General features: G+C 38.6%; 1 protein-coding gene across 7 annotated transcripts in view; it reads right to left on the bottom strand.

Annotated features, from left to right (window-relative positions):
• The window catches only part of ATP9B (ATPase phospholipid transporting 9B (putative)), a 359,772-nt gene that overhangs the window by 321,860 nt on the left and 19,763 nt on the right, over positions 1-18,149 (bottom strand). For all 7 annotated transcript variants that reach the window (XM_071208595.1, XM_058277921.1, XM_071208596.1 and 4 more), the window contains exon 2: positions 10,478-10,651. In XM_071208595.1, coding sequence (XP_071064696.1) covers positions 10,478-10,651 — 174 coding nt within the window. The remainder of the gene's footprint in view (positions 1-10,477; positions 10,652-18,149) is intronic.

Genomic DNA, 18,149 nt, shown 5'->3' with positions numbered 1-18,149 from the left:
AAAGATGACCAGACAGCAACAAAATTTACAAACCATACCAAGAAACAGGAAGACATGGCCCAGTCCAATGACAAACGAAAAACCAAGAAGAGAAGGAAAGCACTGAACAACTACTCAAAGTTGTCTAAATAAATACCATGGACCAACTTAATGAAATGAAGGAAGAGATTAAGGATATTGAGAAAACACTGGAAAAGCATACTTAAGAAATTGTAAACATACATAAAAAGATAATAGATATGATGGTGATGACTGGCACAATGCAAGAAACCAAAAATACACTCTCAGCAAATAACAGCAGATTTGAACAGGCAGAGGAAAGAATAAGTAATGTGGAAGACAGTACATCTGAAATCAAACATAAAGAACAGATAGATAAAAAGAGAAAATATCCAGCAGGGACTTAGGGATTTAATGACAACACAAAATGCACAAATATATGCACTATAGGCATCCCAGAAGGAGAAGAGAAGGGAAAGGGCACAGAAGGGGGTTTGGAGGAAATAATGGCTGAAAACTTCCCAAACCTATTGAGGGAGATGGATGTACATGTCAAAGAAGCATAACACACCCCAAACAGCATAAAATTCCAACAGCCCTCACCGAGATATATACTTGTCAAATTATCCAATGAGAACAGTATTTATCCAAGAGAAATACTAAAGGCAGCACAAGAAAAGAGAACCATTACATACAAGAGAGGCTCAATAAGATTAAGTGATGATTTCTCATTTGAAACCATGGAGGCAAGAAGGCAGTAGGATAATACAGTGAACATACTAAAAGAAAAAAGCTTCTAGCCAAAAATTCTCTATCCAGCAAAGCTGGCATTCAAAAATAATGGAAAGTTCAAAATATTCACAGATAAACAGAAACTATGAGAATGCCAGTAAAAAACTTACCCTTTAAGAAATACTAAAGGGAGTTCTGCAGGTTGAAAGGAAAAAGCAGGAGACAGAAAGTTGGAGAGTATAAAAACAACTAAAAAAACAAAAAGAAATAAAAACAACATAACATACATAAACCTAAAGAAAAAATGGCTAATGTAATTCCTTTAGAGTAATAATACCAAATGTTAATGGATTAAACTCACCAATCAACAGACACAGATTGGCAGGATAGATAAGGAAATAGAACCCATCTATATGCTATCTACTAAACCCCACCTTAGATGCAGGGATTCAAGGAGGCTGAAAATGAATGGCAAGAAAACAATCATATAAGCAAACAATAACCAAAAGAGGGCAGGAATAGCTATACTAATATTGGCCAAAATAGACTTTAAATGTAAAACTACTGTAAGACACAAAGACTAATACTATATCTTAGTAAAAATGGTAATATTTCAAGAAGGAACAGCAGCCATAAACATTTATGCACCTAACCAGAGTGTTTCAAAATACATGAGGCAAACACTGGAAAAACAAAGTGGAGAAATAGATGACTCTACAATTATACTGGGGAACTTTAATATACCATTATCACCATTAGACAGAAATCTCAACAGAAAATCAGTAAAGAAACAAAGACTGAATAATACATTAGAAGATCTGGACCTAATAGATATATACAGAACACTACACCCAAATACAGCAGGATATACATTCTTCTCACGTGCACATTGATTATTTTCCAAGATGGACCACATCCAAGGTCACAGAGAAAGTCTCAATAAACTCAGAAAGACTGAAATCTTACAGAATAATTTCTCTAACCACAATGGAATGAAGTTGGAAATCTGCAAGGGCCAGAGAACCAGATTAGGCACAAAGATACGGAAGCTAAGCAACACACTCTTAGACAGACAATGGGTTAATGAGGAAATCTCAAAAGAAATCAGCAACTACCTTGAAATGAATTAAAAAGACAACACAACACACCAAAACTTAACGTGATGCAGCAAAAGTCATACTGAAATGAAAATTCATAGTCATAAATTTAAATATCAAAAAAGAAGAGCTAAAATTGAAAGCCAAACACACACTTGGGTGGAATAAGAAGAACAAGAGATTAACCCCAAAGGAAGTAAAAAGCAAGAAATTACAAAGATCAGAAATAGAAAATAAAAAAGCACTAGAAAAAATAAATGAGAAGATGAAAAAAATTGACAAACCCTTAGCTAGACTAACAAAGAAAAAAAGGAAGATGCAAATGCACAAAATAAGAAATGAGGAAGGGGAGATCACCACTGACCCCAAAGAAATAAAGAGCATCATTAAAAGAGTACTTTGAAAAATTATGTCAACAAGAAGGACAATTTAAAGGAAATACACAAATTCCTACAAACACGCAAGTAGCATACATTGATGAAAGAAGAAACTGATTATCTCAACAGAAGAAAACACAAGTAAAGAGATAGAATTAGTCGTTAAAAACCTCCCAACTAGATGGCTTCACAGGTGAATTCTACCAAACATTCCGGAAAGAACTAACACCATTCTTGCTTAAACGCTTCAAAAAAATTGAAGTAGAAGGAACAAAGCCTAACTTATTCTATGATGCCATAACAAAAGTCAAATAAAGACAGCACAAGGAAGAAAAATTACAAACCAGTCACTCTAATGAACCTAGATATTAAAATTCTCAACAAAATACTTGCTAATAGTATTGAACAACACATCAAACAAATTATACACAATGACCAAGTGGGTTTCATCCCTGGTGTGCAAGGATGGTTCATTATTAGAAAATTAAGCAATGTAATACACCACATAAACAGATGGAAAGAAAAAAATCACATAATCATGTCCATAGATGCAGAAAGAGCATTCAACAAAGTACAACACCTTTTCCTGATAAAAACACTGCAAAAGATAGGAATAGAAGGAAACTTTCTGAACATGATAAAGGGTATATATGAAAAGTCCACAGCTAAATCATATACAATATTTTGGCTTCATCTTTTTAAGAAGTTTTGGATCACAGAGAGGTTCAACTATGGCAGGGGAGGAGCACAGGCGTGGGGTGTCATTGATGGGGGATGCATGAGAGGGAGTTCACCAGGGCATGCATAGAGGATATATAGATATGTTCAGATGTTCGCTGGGTATTGCCATAGTGGGTAGAGAGTCACACAACAACTAAGGGAGTTCTGGGTTCCCATCCTGGGGAGTTCTTCTGCGTTCCTCAATGGAACAGTAACAATCCCCCAAGTGCAAAGGCAATGACCAGTGAAGAAGGAATGATCCAATGATAGGCCCTTGATATGACTATGTTTATGAGCCTTTGCACTTGAAATTTCAACTTGGCCTAGTGTTGCAGGGTGCCTAAGGTTACCTTCTGAGAACCTCCATGTTGCTCAAATGTGGCCACTCTTCAAGCCAAACTCAGCATATAAATGCATTACATTCACCCCAATGTGGGACATGACTCCCAGGGATGAGCCTCCCTGGCACTGATGGATTACTACCAAGCACCAGCTAGTGATGCAACTAGAAAAAAGACCTTGAATAAAAGAGGGAAATGGTAAAGACAAATGACTTTATATGGCTAAGAGACTTCAAAATGATTCGGGAGGTCATAAGAGGGTTCATGCTTATGCATGTCTCAGCAAGATCTCAGAAACAGTCAAAGTATATACCACCCTAGGTAGTGGTGCTCCTGAGGGCTACAGAGACACCAGGTCCTATGATCCTGGCAGATGGCTCTGGAGTTTGGTGCCTTGCCACTGGGCCCTACTTTGGAATTTGTGCCCCTGATTATGAGAGTTGGACTCAGATGGGACTTCTCTACACATACTTTTCTGTCACTTTTATTGAACCTAGAGTTGGTATATGCCCAGGAGACTTGAATCTCTGGGCTATCCATGTGCCAGCTGGGCCCTGAGCCTCAGGTGAGTCACAACACCTACTCTACAGTTTGTTGGACTTACCCAGGTCAGCTAATAAGGAGGTTAGGATGGACAACCACCACAGCAAGGAACCAAGAGTCTACAACGGCAAGCAAGAGAGTCCCATCCATCAGCCATGTGGGATCAAAGTCCCCTCTCAAGAGATGGAGTGGGCATCACCATCCCAGAGTCCTCAGAATTGGAGAATAAAATATGGAGTAGAGTGTACTTACTGGTGTTCTACTATATAACCATTGTGACTCTAGCAATGGAAGAAATTTTATCACTGATGCGAAGACAGTGGCCACTGGAGTTGCTAAAGACAGGGAGAAGGGAAAAAAGGTGTGATATGGGGGTATCTTTGGGACTTGTAGTTGTCCTGAATGATATTACAGAGACAGATGCAGGACATTATATACCCTGCCATAACCCACTGAACAGACTGGGAGAGCGTGTAAACTGCAATGTAAACTATAATCCATTCTGTGTAGGAGGGTTCCAAAATGTATTCATCAAATGCAATGAATGTACCACACTAATGAAAGAAGTTTTTGATGTGGGAAAAGTGGGAGATATGGGGAGTGCAGCATATGGGAATCACCTATATTTTTTAATGTAATATTTTGTGTGATCTATGTATCTTTTAAAAATAAATTAAAAATATATTTTAAAAATAAGTAGTGTTTCAATGCACTAGCAACAATCTGAAGAGGTAATCAAGAAAAAAAAATTCCATTTAAAATAGAAAAAAAAAAAAATTAACTATCTAGAAATAAATTTAACCAAGGATGTAAAGTACTTGTACATGGAAAACTACAAAACATTTGTAGAAGAAATCAAAGAAGACCATAATAAATGGAAGGATATTTCATGTTCATGGACTGGAAGACTAAATACTGTTAAGATGTCAAGTCTATCCAAAGCAATCTACAGATTCAATGCAATCCCAATCAAAATTCCAACAATCTTCTTTGCAGAAATAGAAAAAACTATCAAACTCATAACGAAGGGTAAGAGACTCCAAATAATAGCCCATCCATTCTGAAAAAGAATAACGTTGGAGAACTCACACATCCCAATTATAAAACTTATTAAAAGCCACAGGAATCAAAACAGCAAGGTAATACCACAAGAGTCAACATACAGACCAATGGAACTGAACTGAGAGTTCAGAAATAAACCTTCACATCTATGACCAAAGATTTTTAACAAGAGTGCCAAGTACACTCAATGGGGAAAGAATAATCTCTTCAATAAATGGCGCCAGCAAAACCGGATAACCAGATGCAAAATAATGAAGGTAGACCCTACCTTACACCACATACCAAAATTAACTCAAAATAGATCAAAGGTGGAAAGCGGGTAAGGTTCAAGCAGTTGGGTACCCTTCTACCACATGGAAGGTCCCAGGTTCAGTTTCCAGTGCCTCCTAAAGACGACAAGCAAGACAGCAAGCTGATGCAAAAGGGTGGCATAGTGAGTGGACGCAACAAGATGACGCAGCAAGATGACACAATGAGGAGACATGGTGAAGAAACATCATGAATGACACAACAAACAGGGAGTGGAGGTGGCTCAAGTGATTGGGTGCCTCCCTCCCACAAGGGAGGTGTCAGGTTATGCTCGAGGTGCCTCCTAAAAAGATGACCTAAGAGCAGACCATGAGCACAAACAACAAGTGGGTAGAGAAATAAATAAAAACAAACCTTAAAATTTAAAAACTGGGTCAAAGGCATAAATATAAGAACCAGAACTATTAAAAAGTCCTAGAAAAAAACATGGGGAAGGAAGTGGCTATGGCTTAATTAGTTGGGCTCCTGTCTACCATACGGGAGGCCCTGGGTTCGCATCCCAGGGCCTCCTTGTGAAGGCAAGCTGGCCTGTGTGCTGTGGAGAGCTGACAGCCCATGCGCCATGGAGAGCTGACAGAGCAAGATGACGCAACAAAGGGAGACAAGCAGACATAGAAAAAAACGTGCAGCAAATGGCACAGAGAACAGACAGTAAAAACAAGCTGCAAGGGGGAAGAATAAATAAATAAATTAAATAAATAAATAAATAAATCTTTTTTTAAAAAACCACAGGAAAAGCATCTTCAGGACCTTTTGTTAGGCAATGGTTTCTTAGATTTCTCACCAAAAGCATGAACAACAAAAGAAAAAATTAGATAAATAGGACTTCATCAAAATTTTAAAATTTGTGCATGAAAGGACTTTATCAAAGTAAAAGACAAGCTATCAAATGGAAGAAAACATATCTGAAAAGGATTTAATATCTGAACATATAAAGAAATCTTAACATTAATAACAAAAAGACAACCCAGGTGAAAAATGGGCTAACGACTTGAACACATTTCTCCAAAGAAGAGAAATAAATGGCCAATAAGCACACGAAAAGATGCTCAGTATCATTAGCCATTAGCAGAATGCAAATCAAAATCCCAATGATATACCATTTTACATCCATTAGAATGACTACTATTCAAAAAACAGAAAATAACAAGTAAAGGAGTCGTGGGGAAAGGGATGTGACTCAAGCGACTGGGCTCCCGACTACCATACAGGAGATCCAGGGTTCAATTCCCCAGATCCCCTGGTAAAGGCAAGCTGGCCTGCACAGGAGTGCTGAAAGAACTGGTGCAGCAAGATGATGCAACAAAAAGAGACACAGAGGAGACAATAAGAGACACAACAGAGCAGGGTGCTGAAGTAGTGCAAGAGATTAAGCACCTCTCTCCCACTCCGCAAAGTCGCAGGACTGGTTCCCAGTGCAGCCTATAGAGAAGACAAGCAGACACAGAACACACAGCAAATAGACACAAAGCAGACAACAAGCACAAATCAACAAGGGGTGGGTGATAAATAAATAAATATATATATATATAAAATACGAATACAGGGTGTTAATAATCTAGTGGGTTTGGGGAAAAAAAACACCAAATGTAAGATATGAGCTATAGTTAATAGTAATATTTGGAAAAAAAAAAAGTTGTGGAGAAATAGAAACACTCATTATTGGTGGGAATGTAAAACGTTGCAGCAGCTATGGACAACAGTTTGGCAGTTCCTCGGGAGGTTAAGTATGAATTACAATATGATCCAGCTATTCCATTTCTAGGTATATATCCAGAAGAACTGACAGCAAGGACTTGAACAGATATTACACACCACTGTTCACAATGACATTATTCATAACAGTCAAAAGACGTAAGCAACCCAAGTGGCCATCAACAGATGGATAAACAAACTGTGGTATATGCACACAATGGAATATTATTCTGCCTTCAAAAGGAATGAAGACTGGGAAGTAGATGTGGCTCAAGCAGATGAGTGCCTGCTTCCCACATGGGATGTCCCAGGTTCTGTTACCCATGCCTCCTAAAAACAAGAAAAACACAAACGGCAAGCAAACAAACAAAAAATCTAACTCAGGGAGCCTATGTGGCTCAGTGCTTCAGTACCAGCTTCCTACATACAGGGTCCCCAGTTTTAATCCCCTGTCCCAGTACCTCAAAAAAAAAAAGAATGAAGATCTGATACATGTAACAACATCTATGAACCCTGAAGACATCATGTTGAGGTCATGTTGAGTAATATAAGCCAGGCAAAAAGGTCAAATATTGTATGGGCTCACCGATATGAATTAATTAGAATAAGAAAATTTATCAAATCAAATTACAGGTTACGTGAGGCCGGGATTGGGGCATGGAATGGGGAATTAATACGTAATCCATACGGAGTTTACATTTACAGTAATGAAAAAGTTTTGGTAATAGTTGATGGTAATAGAAGCTCAGCAGTATGAACATAATTAACTCCACTGAATTATACTATTTGAATGTGGTTAAAAGGGGGAAATTTTTAGGTTGTATATGTTAAGAATGAAATTTTTAAAAACCACAGGATTGTACAATACAGTGAACCCTAATGTAAACTATGAACTACAGTTAATAGTATATTTGTAATAATGTATTATCAATTGTAACAAAGGTACCACACTAATGAAAAGTGCTAAAAATAGGGAAAAATGCACATGGGGGATATATGGGAACTCTACACTTTCTGCATGATTTTTCTGTAAACCTACTACATCTATACTAATAAAAAAAATAGAGAAGTAGACACATTCCCAGTGATGTTTAGAGACTCACACAAGTCTCTTAAGAATATAAATTATTTCCAAATTCACAGAGAAAATTTACAATTTACTACAGCTGCCTTTATGATGAATCACAGCATAAAGCAAGTCCCAACAAACTACAAAGTCTGAAATTAAAAACCAAAAATTATCTAAGTATAATTAAGATAGAAGTCAATAACAAAAAATTAACTAGAAAAGTCCCTAACTATTTAGAATTTAAGCAATATTAATTCTAAATTGAACAATGGATTAACATGGAAATGACAACAGATATTAGAAAATATCTTGAATAAAGACAATAAAAATACATTTTAAAACTTAAATACACGTATTTTTTAAAAGGCAAAATATTGGTAATGTAAGTATTCATCTTAGGAAGTCAGAAAAAGAACAGCAAATTAAACTCGAAGATACAAAAGAAGAACAAAGGTAAGAGCAGAAATGACCAAAATGTGAAACAAGCCTCCCAAGAAGGACACAGTAGGACTTACATGACATTCCACAGGAAATGCTTAATATGACTCTAAAAGCAAGGAAACATCGGATAAATCAAAATGTGAAACATTCTAGAAAATTACTGGCCTGTCTTCTTCAAAAATGCCAATTTAATGAAAAACAAAGATAAAGAAGAACTGTTCCAAATGAAAGGAGACTGAACAAACATGACATCTAAATGGGAACAGATCCATTGCTAAAGGAAAAAGAGTACACTGCAAAGGACATTACGGGGACAAGAGGAAAATGGACTTGAAGTAGTTATAACTATTGTATCAATGTTAAATTTCTTGAATTTGACAACTGTACTATGGTTATGTAAGAAAAACCTTTCTGTTAAGAAATACATACTGAAGTATTGATGAGGCATGATTTAACAGATAACCTGCTCTAAAAATGACTCAGAAAACAAAATAATAGGATAGAGAATGATTAAAATAAATGTGAAAAAGGTAAAAGCTGGTGAATCTGAGTAAACAGTACACAGGAGTTTTCTACTATTCATGCAACTTTTCTGTAAGTTTGCATTTATTTCAAAATAAAAGGTGGAAAAGAAAACAGAAGAGAAAACCAAAGTTGGGCTGTTTGAAAAGAATAAAACTGATAGTCTCCTATCAAGAATAATCAAGAAGAATAAAAGAAAACACAAATTAACAACATTAGGAATAAAAAAAAGGGTACATCATGACAGATCTTCATTATTAGAAAGATTCAGAGGAAATGACCATGAATAACTTTATGTCAATATAAATTGGAAAAGAATGTCCTTAGAAAGCACAGACCACCATAACTAACAAAAGAAAAACAAAAATATCTGAATATTCCTATAGGTATTTTTTATTAAATTGACTCATTAAATATGTAACCACAAAGAACACTCCAGGAATACTGAAATATTGGCTATTTAATCAAGATAATATAATTTTTAAATAAGCCACAGTTACTTATTAAATTAACATCATCAGTTGGCAATTTCTAAATCATTGATTAGCCATAACTTCTTTCTTCATATGAAAGCTTACAACACATAAAGACAATAAAGATACACTACTTTGCCTGAAAGCTGCAGGTGGGTGAGGCTAAACCCTCCTCGGTGTCATCCCCCAGTCAAGGTTGCCACTCCCTCAGGGATTCCTCAGAGTTCCTGGGAATCCACAAAACAGTTTAAATACACCCTCATGACTGACACAGAGTCTAAATCAGGTACAAAAACACCTATATGCAAACTTCTAAAAGCATAATGAAAAAGATGGTGAACCAGGCCTTTCTGACGATATTTAAATTCTTATTATGGGCAAAGGGACATAAACTCATAGGACGGAGTACCAAAGGCACTGGAGCAGAGCAGCTGGCATGTTCTGCTCACTTCATGACTGCACCATTCAAGTAGTAAGCCATACTGTGTGTCCCCGGGCTGGCAGCACAACCAGAGGCAGGGTCTCCTACACCTGCAGTGTCCTTTCACATACCATCCTCTAAAGTCCAAGATAAATACCAGACACAGCATCTGTTTATCTCCACCACCAGTCAACTTGTTTACACTCGGAGGTGCTCCTATCTTAATAACTCTCTGGGTAGAAGACTCTTATTCCAAGCCAATTAATTCCAAGTATTAAATGAATCGTATACATAACTACAGTGATATTCAATTGCATTTTTATAGGTTCATGATCTATATTTTTGGATGAGTATAACTACAAATAGCAAATAACAAAATTTATGTCAATACAGTGACCAGAATTAACTCTATCATACATTAATTACAAAATCATGAATTTTCTCCATTTTTTAACTATTAAAACTTCTCATTAAACAGTGAATTTAGTTTTTCCCTTCCTTTCCAATTAGCACTGTTCCATTTTTAATAATGTTATTCATGCTCCCTAAAATGTCATTTAGAGAATGTATTCTTTTGGTTGATTTAAAAAATATATGTTAGAAAAGTAGCTTATGAACAGCTTCAACATTCTAGTCCTAGTGCATAAGACACTTGGGTAGCAACGGATCACAAACCTGGTACAGAGGAATTTCCATCCACCACAAACAAACCACTCTATTCCTCTTTTTCTGTGAGTTATCCTAGCTCGTGGTAAAGTATGGTAATCACTTTCATCATTTTCAAAACCTTCTTCAGACATCATTAGTGGCATCTCATCCAAATGGGCAGACTCATCTTCCAGCTGATACCTAAAGAGTGAGGAGAACAAAGTTACAGAGACAGACCAAGCATTTTCTATTACAATGTAACTTTTATTTAGGCCAATTTCTGGTTCATTCCATGAATCCCATTTTTTATCCTCAAGCTAAATTCAAATTAAGCTGTCTTCAGCTAAGGCAAACCATTGTAATTATGCATAGTAATTCTGCTTTGCTCTGCAAGAGAAATTAAGCAAGGTGAGCAGATAAGCAAAATGCTTCCCAAAGAAGCCTACATCAAGTAAAGAGGCCAAGGTCGCCCCATGTTGTAAACACGATCATTAAAGCACTCTTACCAAAGTTGGCAACAGCCATTTAATGTATTCAATACAATAATATTTTTTTAAAAATCAATCATCTGAAATATTACTACTAATATTTTAAAATATACACCTTCAAGTAATAAAAATTGTCAGATTGACAGGAGGTAAAATTATATCAACTCTACATTCATCAAAGTTTTAGAAGCTAATTCTGACAATATGTAGTTCTCTTCACATAGAAAGGTATGAAAACTGTCCATTGGGCTAGCTGCTAAAGATAATAGATGTACAGAACATGCAATGCCCTGTTTATTCTCTTACACTCCTTTGTGCCTTTTGCTCAAACTCTCTACTCAATAAAATAATCTCAACAACTGAAATACCTTTTTTTTTAAGATTTTTTTAAAAATTTCTCTCCCCTTCCCCGCCCCCGCCCCAGTTGTCTGCTGTGTCCATTCGCTGTGTGTTCTTCTATGTCTGCTTGTATTCTTGTCAGCAGCACCCAGAATCTGTGTCTCGTTTTGTTACACCATCTTGCTACGTCAGCTCTCGGTGTGTGTGGCGCCATTCCTGGGTAGGCTGCACTTTATCACACTGGGCAGCTCTCCTTATGGAGCGCACTCCTTGCACATGGGGCTCCCCTACATGGGGACACCCCTGCATGGCATGGCACTCCTTGTGAGCATCAGCACTGCGCATCGGCCAGCTCATCACACAGTTCAGGAGGCCCGGGGTTTGAACCTTGGACCTCCCCTGTGGTAGGTGGATGCCCTATCTGTTGGGCCAAATCCGCTTCCCCTGGCATACTTTTCAGAACTCAACAATCCTCTTCTGATTCCAAAATCATGCACCCTCCAATCAACAGTGTCTATTTTACCTTTTCTTTCTTCTATCATGAGCATAATGTACCTTTAAAAAATAAACTTACCTTTTTGAGAACCAATAATCTGTCAGACACTACAATGAAGACACAATAAATGCTATCTTATTTAATTTTACATCATGCCTTTCTGGTAGGGATTATCTTGATTTAGAAAGTAACAAAGCAGACCAGACTTCAGGTTCCTGTGAGATTACAGCAATCACTTAAATTGAAATCTCTACTCAAATCCTCTAAACACCACCCAGGAAGCAAATAAACCAACCAAAACCCACAACTACAACATAACAAAGGGACAGCAATATTACAACATCTAATTCACAAAGTAAGATGTGAAACTCGTACTGCAGAATAGCAGAGCCAGCTCCAGAGCTCAACCAGTAAAAGTCAGGAGGGAAAAGAAGGGCCAAGAGAACTCAGGATGACAGAACAGAGATCAAAACTATATGAAGATTCTTCCCTCAGGGGAAAGGTTTAAGAATCTACAGGAAGATGCACAATCTGGGGAGCGGAAGGAAGATGTATCCCTTCCACATTTTGGTAGTGAAGGAAAGAAGGAAGTAATCAGTGGAAATTAAGAGCTCTTCAAAACAAAGCAGAGGAAAAAGAAGGCTCGAGCATAGAAAGAGGTAAATATAATACACTCTGCTAAAGTGCAATATAGAGGCAGATAAACATTGTGGAAGACTCTTTCCTTATTAAAAAACAAGTGTTGGAGAGGATGTGGAGAAATAGGAACACTCTTTCATTGCTGGTGGGAATGTAAACTGGTATAGCCACTGTGGAAGACAGTTTGACAGTTGCTCAGAAAGCTAAGTATAGAGGTACCACATGACCCGGCAATCCCACTAGTTACATACCCAAAAGAATTGAAAGCAGGGAACAGATATTTGCACACCCATGTTCATAGCAGCATTATTCACCATTGCCAAAAGACGGAAACGATCCAAGTGTTCAACTGATGAATGGATAAATAAAATGTGGTATATACAATGGAATATTATCCGTCCATAAAAAAGAATGAAGTTCTGAAGCATGCAACAACGGGGATGAACCTTTAAGACATGTAAAGCCAGACACAAAAGGAAAAATATGATCTCACTTAAATGAAATAAGTAAAATATACAAATTCATAGTCTGATATTAGAATACTGGTTATCAGAGGTAGACTGGAGGCAATGGATGGAGAGTTAATAATTAGTACAGAGTTTCTGTTAATGGTGATGGAAAAGTTTTGGCAATGGATGATGGTAACAGAGGCACAACATTGTAAATGTAATTAATATCACTGAATTATAAATTTGAAAAGGGATAAAAGGGAAATTTTATGTTGTATATAAGTTACCACACACACACACACATAAAACACAGAACCGGATAACACAGAGTGAACCCTAATTCAAAGAGTGGGCTACAATTAACAGATTAATTATAATATTGTTTCATCAACTGTTACAAAAGTACCACAATAATGCAAAAGGTTAAGAACAGGGAAAACTATGTGAGAGGGTGGTTTATGGGACTCTGTAAACTTCGATTTTTCTGTAAACCTACAGCTGCCTTATCCCATGGCAGTAGCAGTGGCTCCTGGTCTCACTGCCCTTCCTCAAGAAGAAAGTATACCAGAGAAATACTTTATTAACCAGGAACTTAACATGCTTCTTTATATAAAATGATTACGAGAGGGAAGCAGATTTGGCTCAATGGATAGAGCGTCCACCTACCACATGGGAGGTCCAGGGTTCAAACCCAGGGCCTCCTGACCCATGTGAGGAGCTGGCCCACGTGCAGTGCTGATGCGCGCAAGGAGTGCCATGCCACACGCAGGTGTCCCCCGCATAGGGGAGCCCCAAGCACAAGGAGTGCGCCCTGTAAGGACAGCCGCCCCACGGGAAAAAAAGCGCAGCCTGCCCAGGAGTGGTGCCGTACACACGGAGAGCTGACACAGCAAGATGACACAACAAAAAGAGACAGAGATTCCCAGTGCCACTGACAGAAATGCAAGTGGACACAGAAGAACACACAGTGAATGGGCACAGAGTAGACAATGGGAAGAGGAGGTGGAAGGGGGGAGAAAATAAAAAATAAATCTTTAAAAAAAATGATTAGGAGAGTTACTACTTTTGCTAGTGATCTGGTTACAAACTAGCATGGTTTCCAATGGTTTTTGCTAACTTATTTCTTCCCAGAAACCATGTTATTTTTATTGTGCATTTCTACAAAATTCAGGTTTTTTTCAAGAAGGTATATATTACATTACAATAGAAATGGCTACACTATTTATGGAAGAATCAATCTCCTCCATATAGATTAGTATTGCTCAAGCATCCTCCATATAGATTAGTATTGCTCAAAGCAAATACAATGAAATCAGTAGTCTTAAACAATGAGAATTTATATGCTCATAGTTTTGAGGCCAGAAAAATGTCCAAATCAAGTTATTATCAAGGCAATTCTTTCTTCCTAAAGACCAGGTGCCAGGAATCCTTGGCTCCTGTGTCACATGGCAGCGCACACTGCAGCTGTCTGCTGGTCTCTCCCCTCTCCTCCAGCGTTCACTGATGTTCGTTGGTTTCAGCTTCTTCCTCCTGTGGCTCTCTCTGTCTGAATTTCATTCTCTTATAAAGACTCCATTAATAGGATTAAGACCCATCCTGGGCCACACCTGAAACACCCTCATCAAAAGATCCTTCTTACAATGGGTTCACACCACAGGAATGGATGAAGTTTAAGAACATGTTTTCCTGTGCTTTATAAAGCTTCAAACCACCACAATTAGTAACACAAGCTTTTACATATATTAGAATGATTTGGGGAATTTTTCCCCCTGCCTACTATGACAGCAGTACAGTTTAAATATGGCTTTATAATGCAGTTTAATATCTGATAGGGCTTATCCCCACTTAAAAGGGGGGACAGAAGAGTGGGTATCAGAGATGTGACCTGAAGGAAAGGCAAGATAACAGCATGAGCAGGGGGTGATGGCCTGTTGCTGGCCATGTGCAAGGACCAGAGAGAGGCCTCAAGGAGCGAGGTACAGCCCCCCACCAAGGGCCAGCAAGGAAAGAGCGGGAGACCCTAGTCCCACAACCACATGGAACCGAATTCTGCCACCACCTGAATGAGCAAGGAATCAGAGTTCTCCCCTGGAGCCTCCCGAAAGAACCAGCCTGCAAATACTTTGTTGTACCTTGGTGAGACCATTCACTTCTGACCTACAGAATTGGAAAATAATAAATGTGTTGCTTTAAGCCACTAAGTTTGTACTAATTTGTTACAGCAGCAATAGGAAACTAATACCAACTACTCATCAATTAGTGGAATAGTTTTGTTTTGTCTTTTGAGTCAATCTGATAATATTGCTTCCTTCTACCTGGTTCTCATCTTTCTCCTCTTAATGGAAATATACCCCTCTTCCCCAATAAGACAGGATAGTAGACAGGACATACCAGTAGTGGCAAAGTACATCCTAGCAAAAACAGGAAGAGGTACACAGGACACGGAAAGGAAGAAACTGTCCTGGTAGCAATGTACTGTAGCTCTTCAATGTACTCCATCAGTTTAGAGTAAACAGAGACTTAGGCACTGAGGAGAAATGACTCAGTACTGGCGAAAGTTCACTGAATGAAGGCTTGTTAATATGGGCCTACAGAACAACTTGGCCTCCAGTTGTAAACCAGAAGAAGAAACCCAAGTAGACAGTGAACTGGTAGGCAGCAGGCACTAAGTACCAAAAGATCTCTCTTCTTCCCAGGACAATTAAGTGTAAAAACAAAAATCTTAAGACTCCTGAAAATGACTATCTTATCCAGAGGACCCCAAGGAAGATCTTGTCTCTAAGAATGATTACAGGAACTGGAACAGTTAGAAAGCCTTTGGCTACATTCACTTAAATATTTACTGAGTCCCAATAATGTGCCTAGCGTTATGTCAGGGTCTAATAACTCAATGATAAGTGATACAACATAGTCTAACTCATGGGGCTCAGAGTTAGTGATCAAAGAATGAGACAAATAAATTTAAAATTATAGCAATCATAACTGATGGCACAGAATTACATAACACTATGTAGGTGAATAATTATGGAAAATAACCATGGGGAAACCGAGGAATATTTCCTGGAAGAAGCCTGAAGAGACTGGAGAGTACACCCAGCTAAATGCAGAACTGCATTCCAGGCAGAGAAAGGGAATGTGTGGAAATGAAAATGGTAGAAAAGTTATATGGAGGGCATCGTATAAGGACACACAGAGAGGCTGCAGGATAGTGAAAGGCCTTTAAACCACACGAAGGACCTGAGTCTTTATCCTAAGGACAATGGGATGCCACTGAACTGTTTGCAGCAAAAGTCAGGTTTACCCTGCACTCCAACCGCACGATGAAGAGCCTGCCAGAAAGCAAAGAGCAGAGGCAGAGGGGACACCAGGAGGCTCCTGGCAGAGTTCTGGGCCAAGATGAGGGCTGCTCAGACCATAGCAGGGGAAGGGAAAAGAGAGCAAAGGGATGGATTCAAGAGACAGTGAAGAGAGAGAATTGCCTGAAATAGGTGACCAGTTGTGTGGGCAGAGAAAGAAAAAAGGTATGAGGATTTCTGGTTTGTGCATCAGATATCTGAACACACTGGAACAGGAAATGATGAGGAGGAGCAGGTCATAGACCAGAGGGGAAAAGTCAGAGTTCTGGTTTTATTCATGTTTAGTCTCCTTGAGACATTAAGCAAGCAGTTACAGTACATAGGGCTAGCATTCAAAGGATAGCAAGAGCTGGATATTTTAGCACTGGAAGGGAATTCCTATTTTCCTTTCTTTAGGAAGCTGGTCCCTTACCACACACCACTCCCAAGGAGTGGCTGTGTAATTCCACTGTGAGCTCAAACCCTGCGTGGCCATGCTTAGCTGGTTCAGGATGGGCAGCTAACCCAACCAACTTCAGCTAGGGTCCTTCCACAGAAGTTCTGGAACTGGAATTGAGAAAAAGGTGGCCATCTCCCTCTAGATAACTAAAGCTATTAACTTCTATAATAAGAGTTGGTGGAAGCCAATGCCACTATGTAGAGTAAGAAATAGAACCAGTCTTCTGAAAGAGAATGAAATAGAACACACACTTACACATAAAACAAAAAGAAGTGTTTTGTGTAAATACGTTAGACTATATATATGATCAACTTGCAGTCCCACCCAATAACCCACTAAAACTAAATCTTCCCCCTAAGGCTTAAAATTACAAGAACAGAAAACAAAAGAGGAAATAGCAAAAGGTAGGAAGCTGGAAAGCAGATGCATGAATGGCATGTAAGCAAATTCAAGAAAGCAGAATCCTAAAGCACAGGGAGCATCTTGAGGATCAGGCTTACACAGATGCAAGGGCTCTGGAACTGGTAGTGAGTTCATTATTAAAATAATGAAAATTGATTGAAAGCTATTTAAGAAACGATTAAGAAAGCAGACTTGGCGCAACGGATAGAGCATCCGCCTACCAGATGGGAGGTCTGCGGTTCAAACCCCGGGCCTCCTTGACCCATGTGGAGCTGGCCCACACGCAGTGCTGATGCATGCAAGGAGTGCTGTGCCACGCAGGGGTGTCCCCCTCGTAGGGGAGCCCCATGTGCAAGGGGTACGCCCCATAAGGAGAGCCACCCAGCGTGAAGGAAAGTGCAGCCTGCCCAGGAATGGCACCGCACACACGGAGAGCTGATGCAGCAAGATAACACAACAAAAAGAAACACAGATTCCCGGGTCACTAACAAGAATAGAGGCGGACACAGAAGAACACAAAGCGAATGGACACAGAGAACAGACATGGGGGGAGAATAAATAAATAATAAATCTTTAAAAAAAAAAAAAAAAAGAAACGCTTTGATCTTCAGATTGCCTCTGTCTTCCCACTCAACTACATATGTAACTGTCCCTCCTCAAGAACAATACAAGTTTCTTCTCTAGGGAAAGAGGGTGAAAAATGATGGCAAGACTATACTGAAAACAGACAGATTAAGTGAGTAAAACACACTGAACGTGAGCAGCTCTCCCAACCTCCACTCCCTGCCCTGCTAACTGATAAATGCTGAGAGATCCCTGATGGAGAGGAGCAAGAGGCAGGGGAAGGAGGGAAAGGAGGGGAGGAGGGAGGAGAAATCAGAACCAAACTTTTACTGCCATTATCTAAGCACTTCGCACATATTTATTCATTCATTTCTAGTTTTACAGATTAACTTAGGAAATTTTTTTTTTTAAATAATTAAGGGGAAGCAGACTTGGCCCAGAGGGGGAAGTGGAGAGAAATAAATACATTAAATCTTTAAAAAATAAATAAAATAATTAAGAATTTCTGTAATACCAACAATGAAATT

This window comes from Dasypus novemcinctus, chromosome 16 (assembly GCF_030445035.2).
Source record: "Dasypus novemcinctus isolate mDasNov1 chromosome 16, mDasNov1.1.hap2, whole genome shotgun sequence".
In the NCBI taxonomy this organism is placed as follows: domain Eukaryota; kingdom Metazoa; phylum Chordata; class Mammalia; order Cingulata; family Dasypodidae; genus Dasypus; species Dasypus novemcinctus.
Note: the sequence above shows the minus strand (reverse complement) of the source record. Positions and strands in the feature narration are given on the sequence as shown.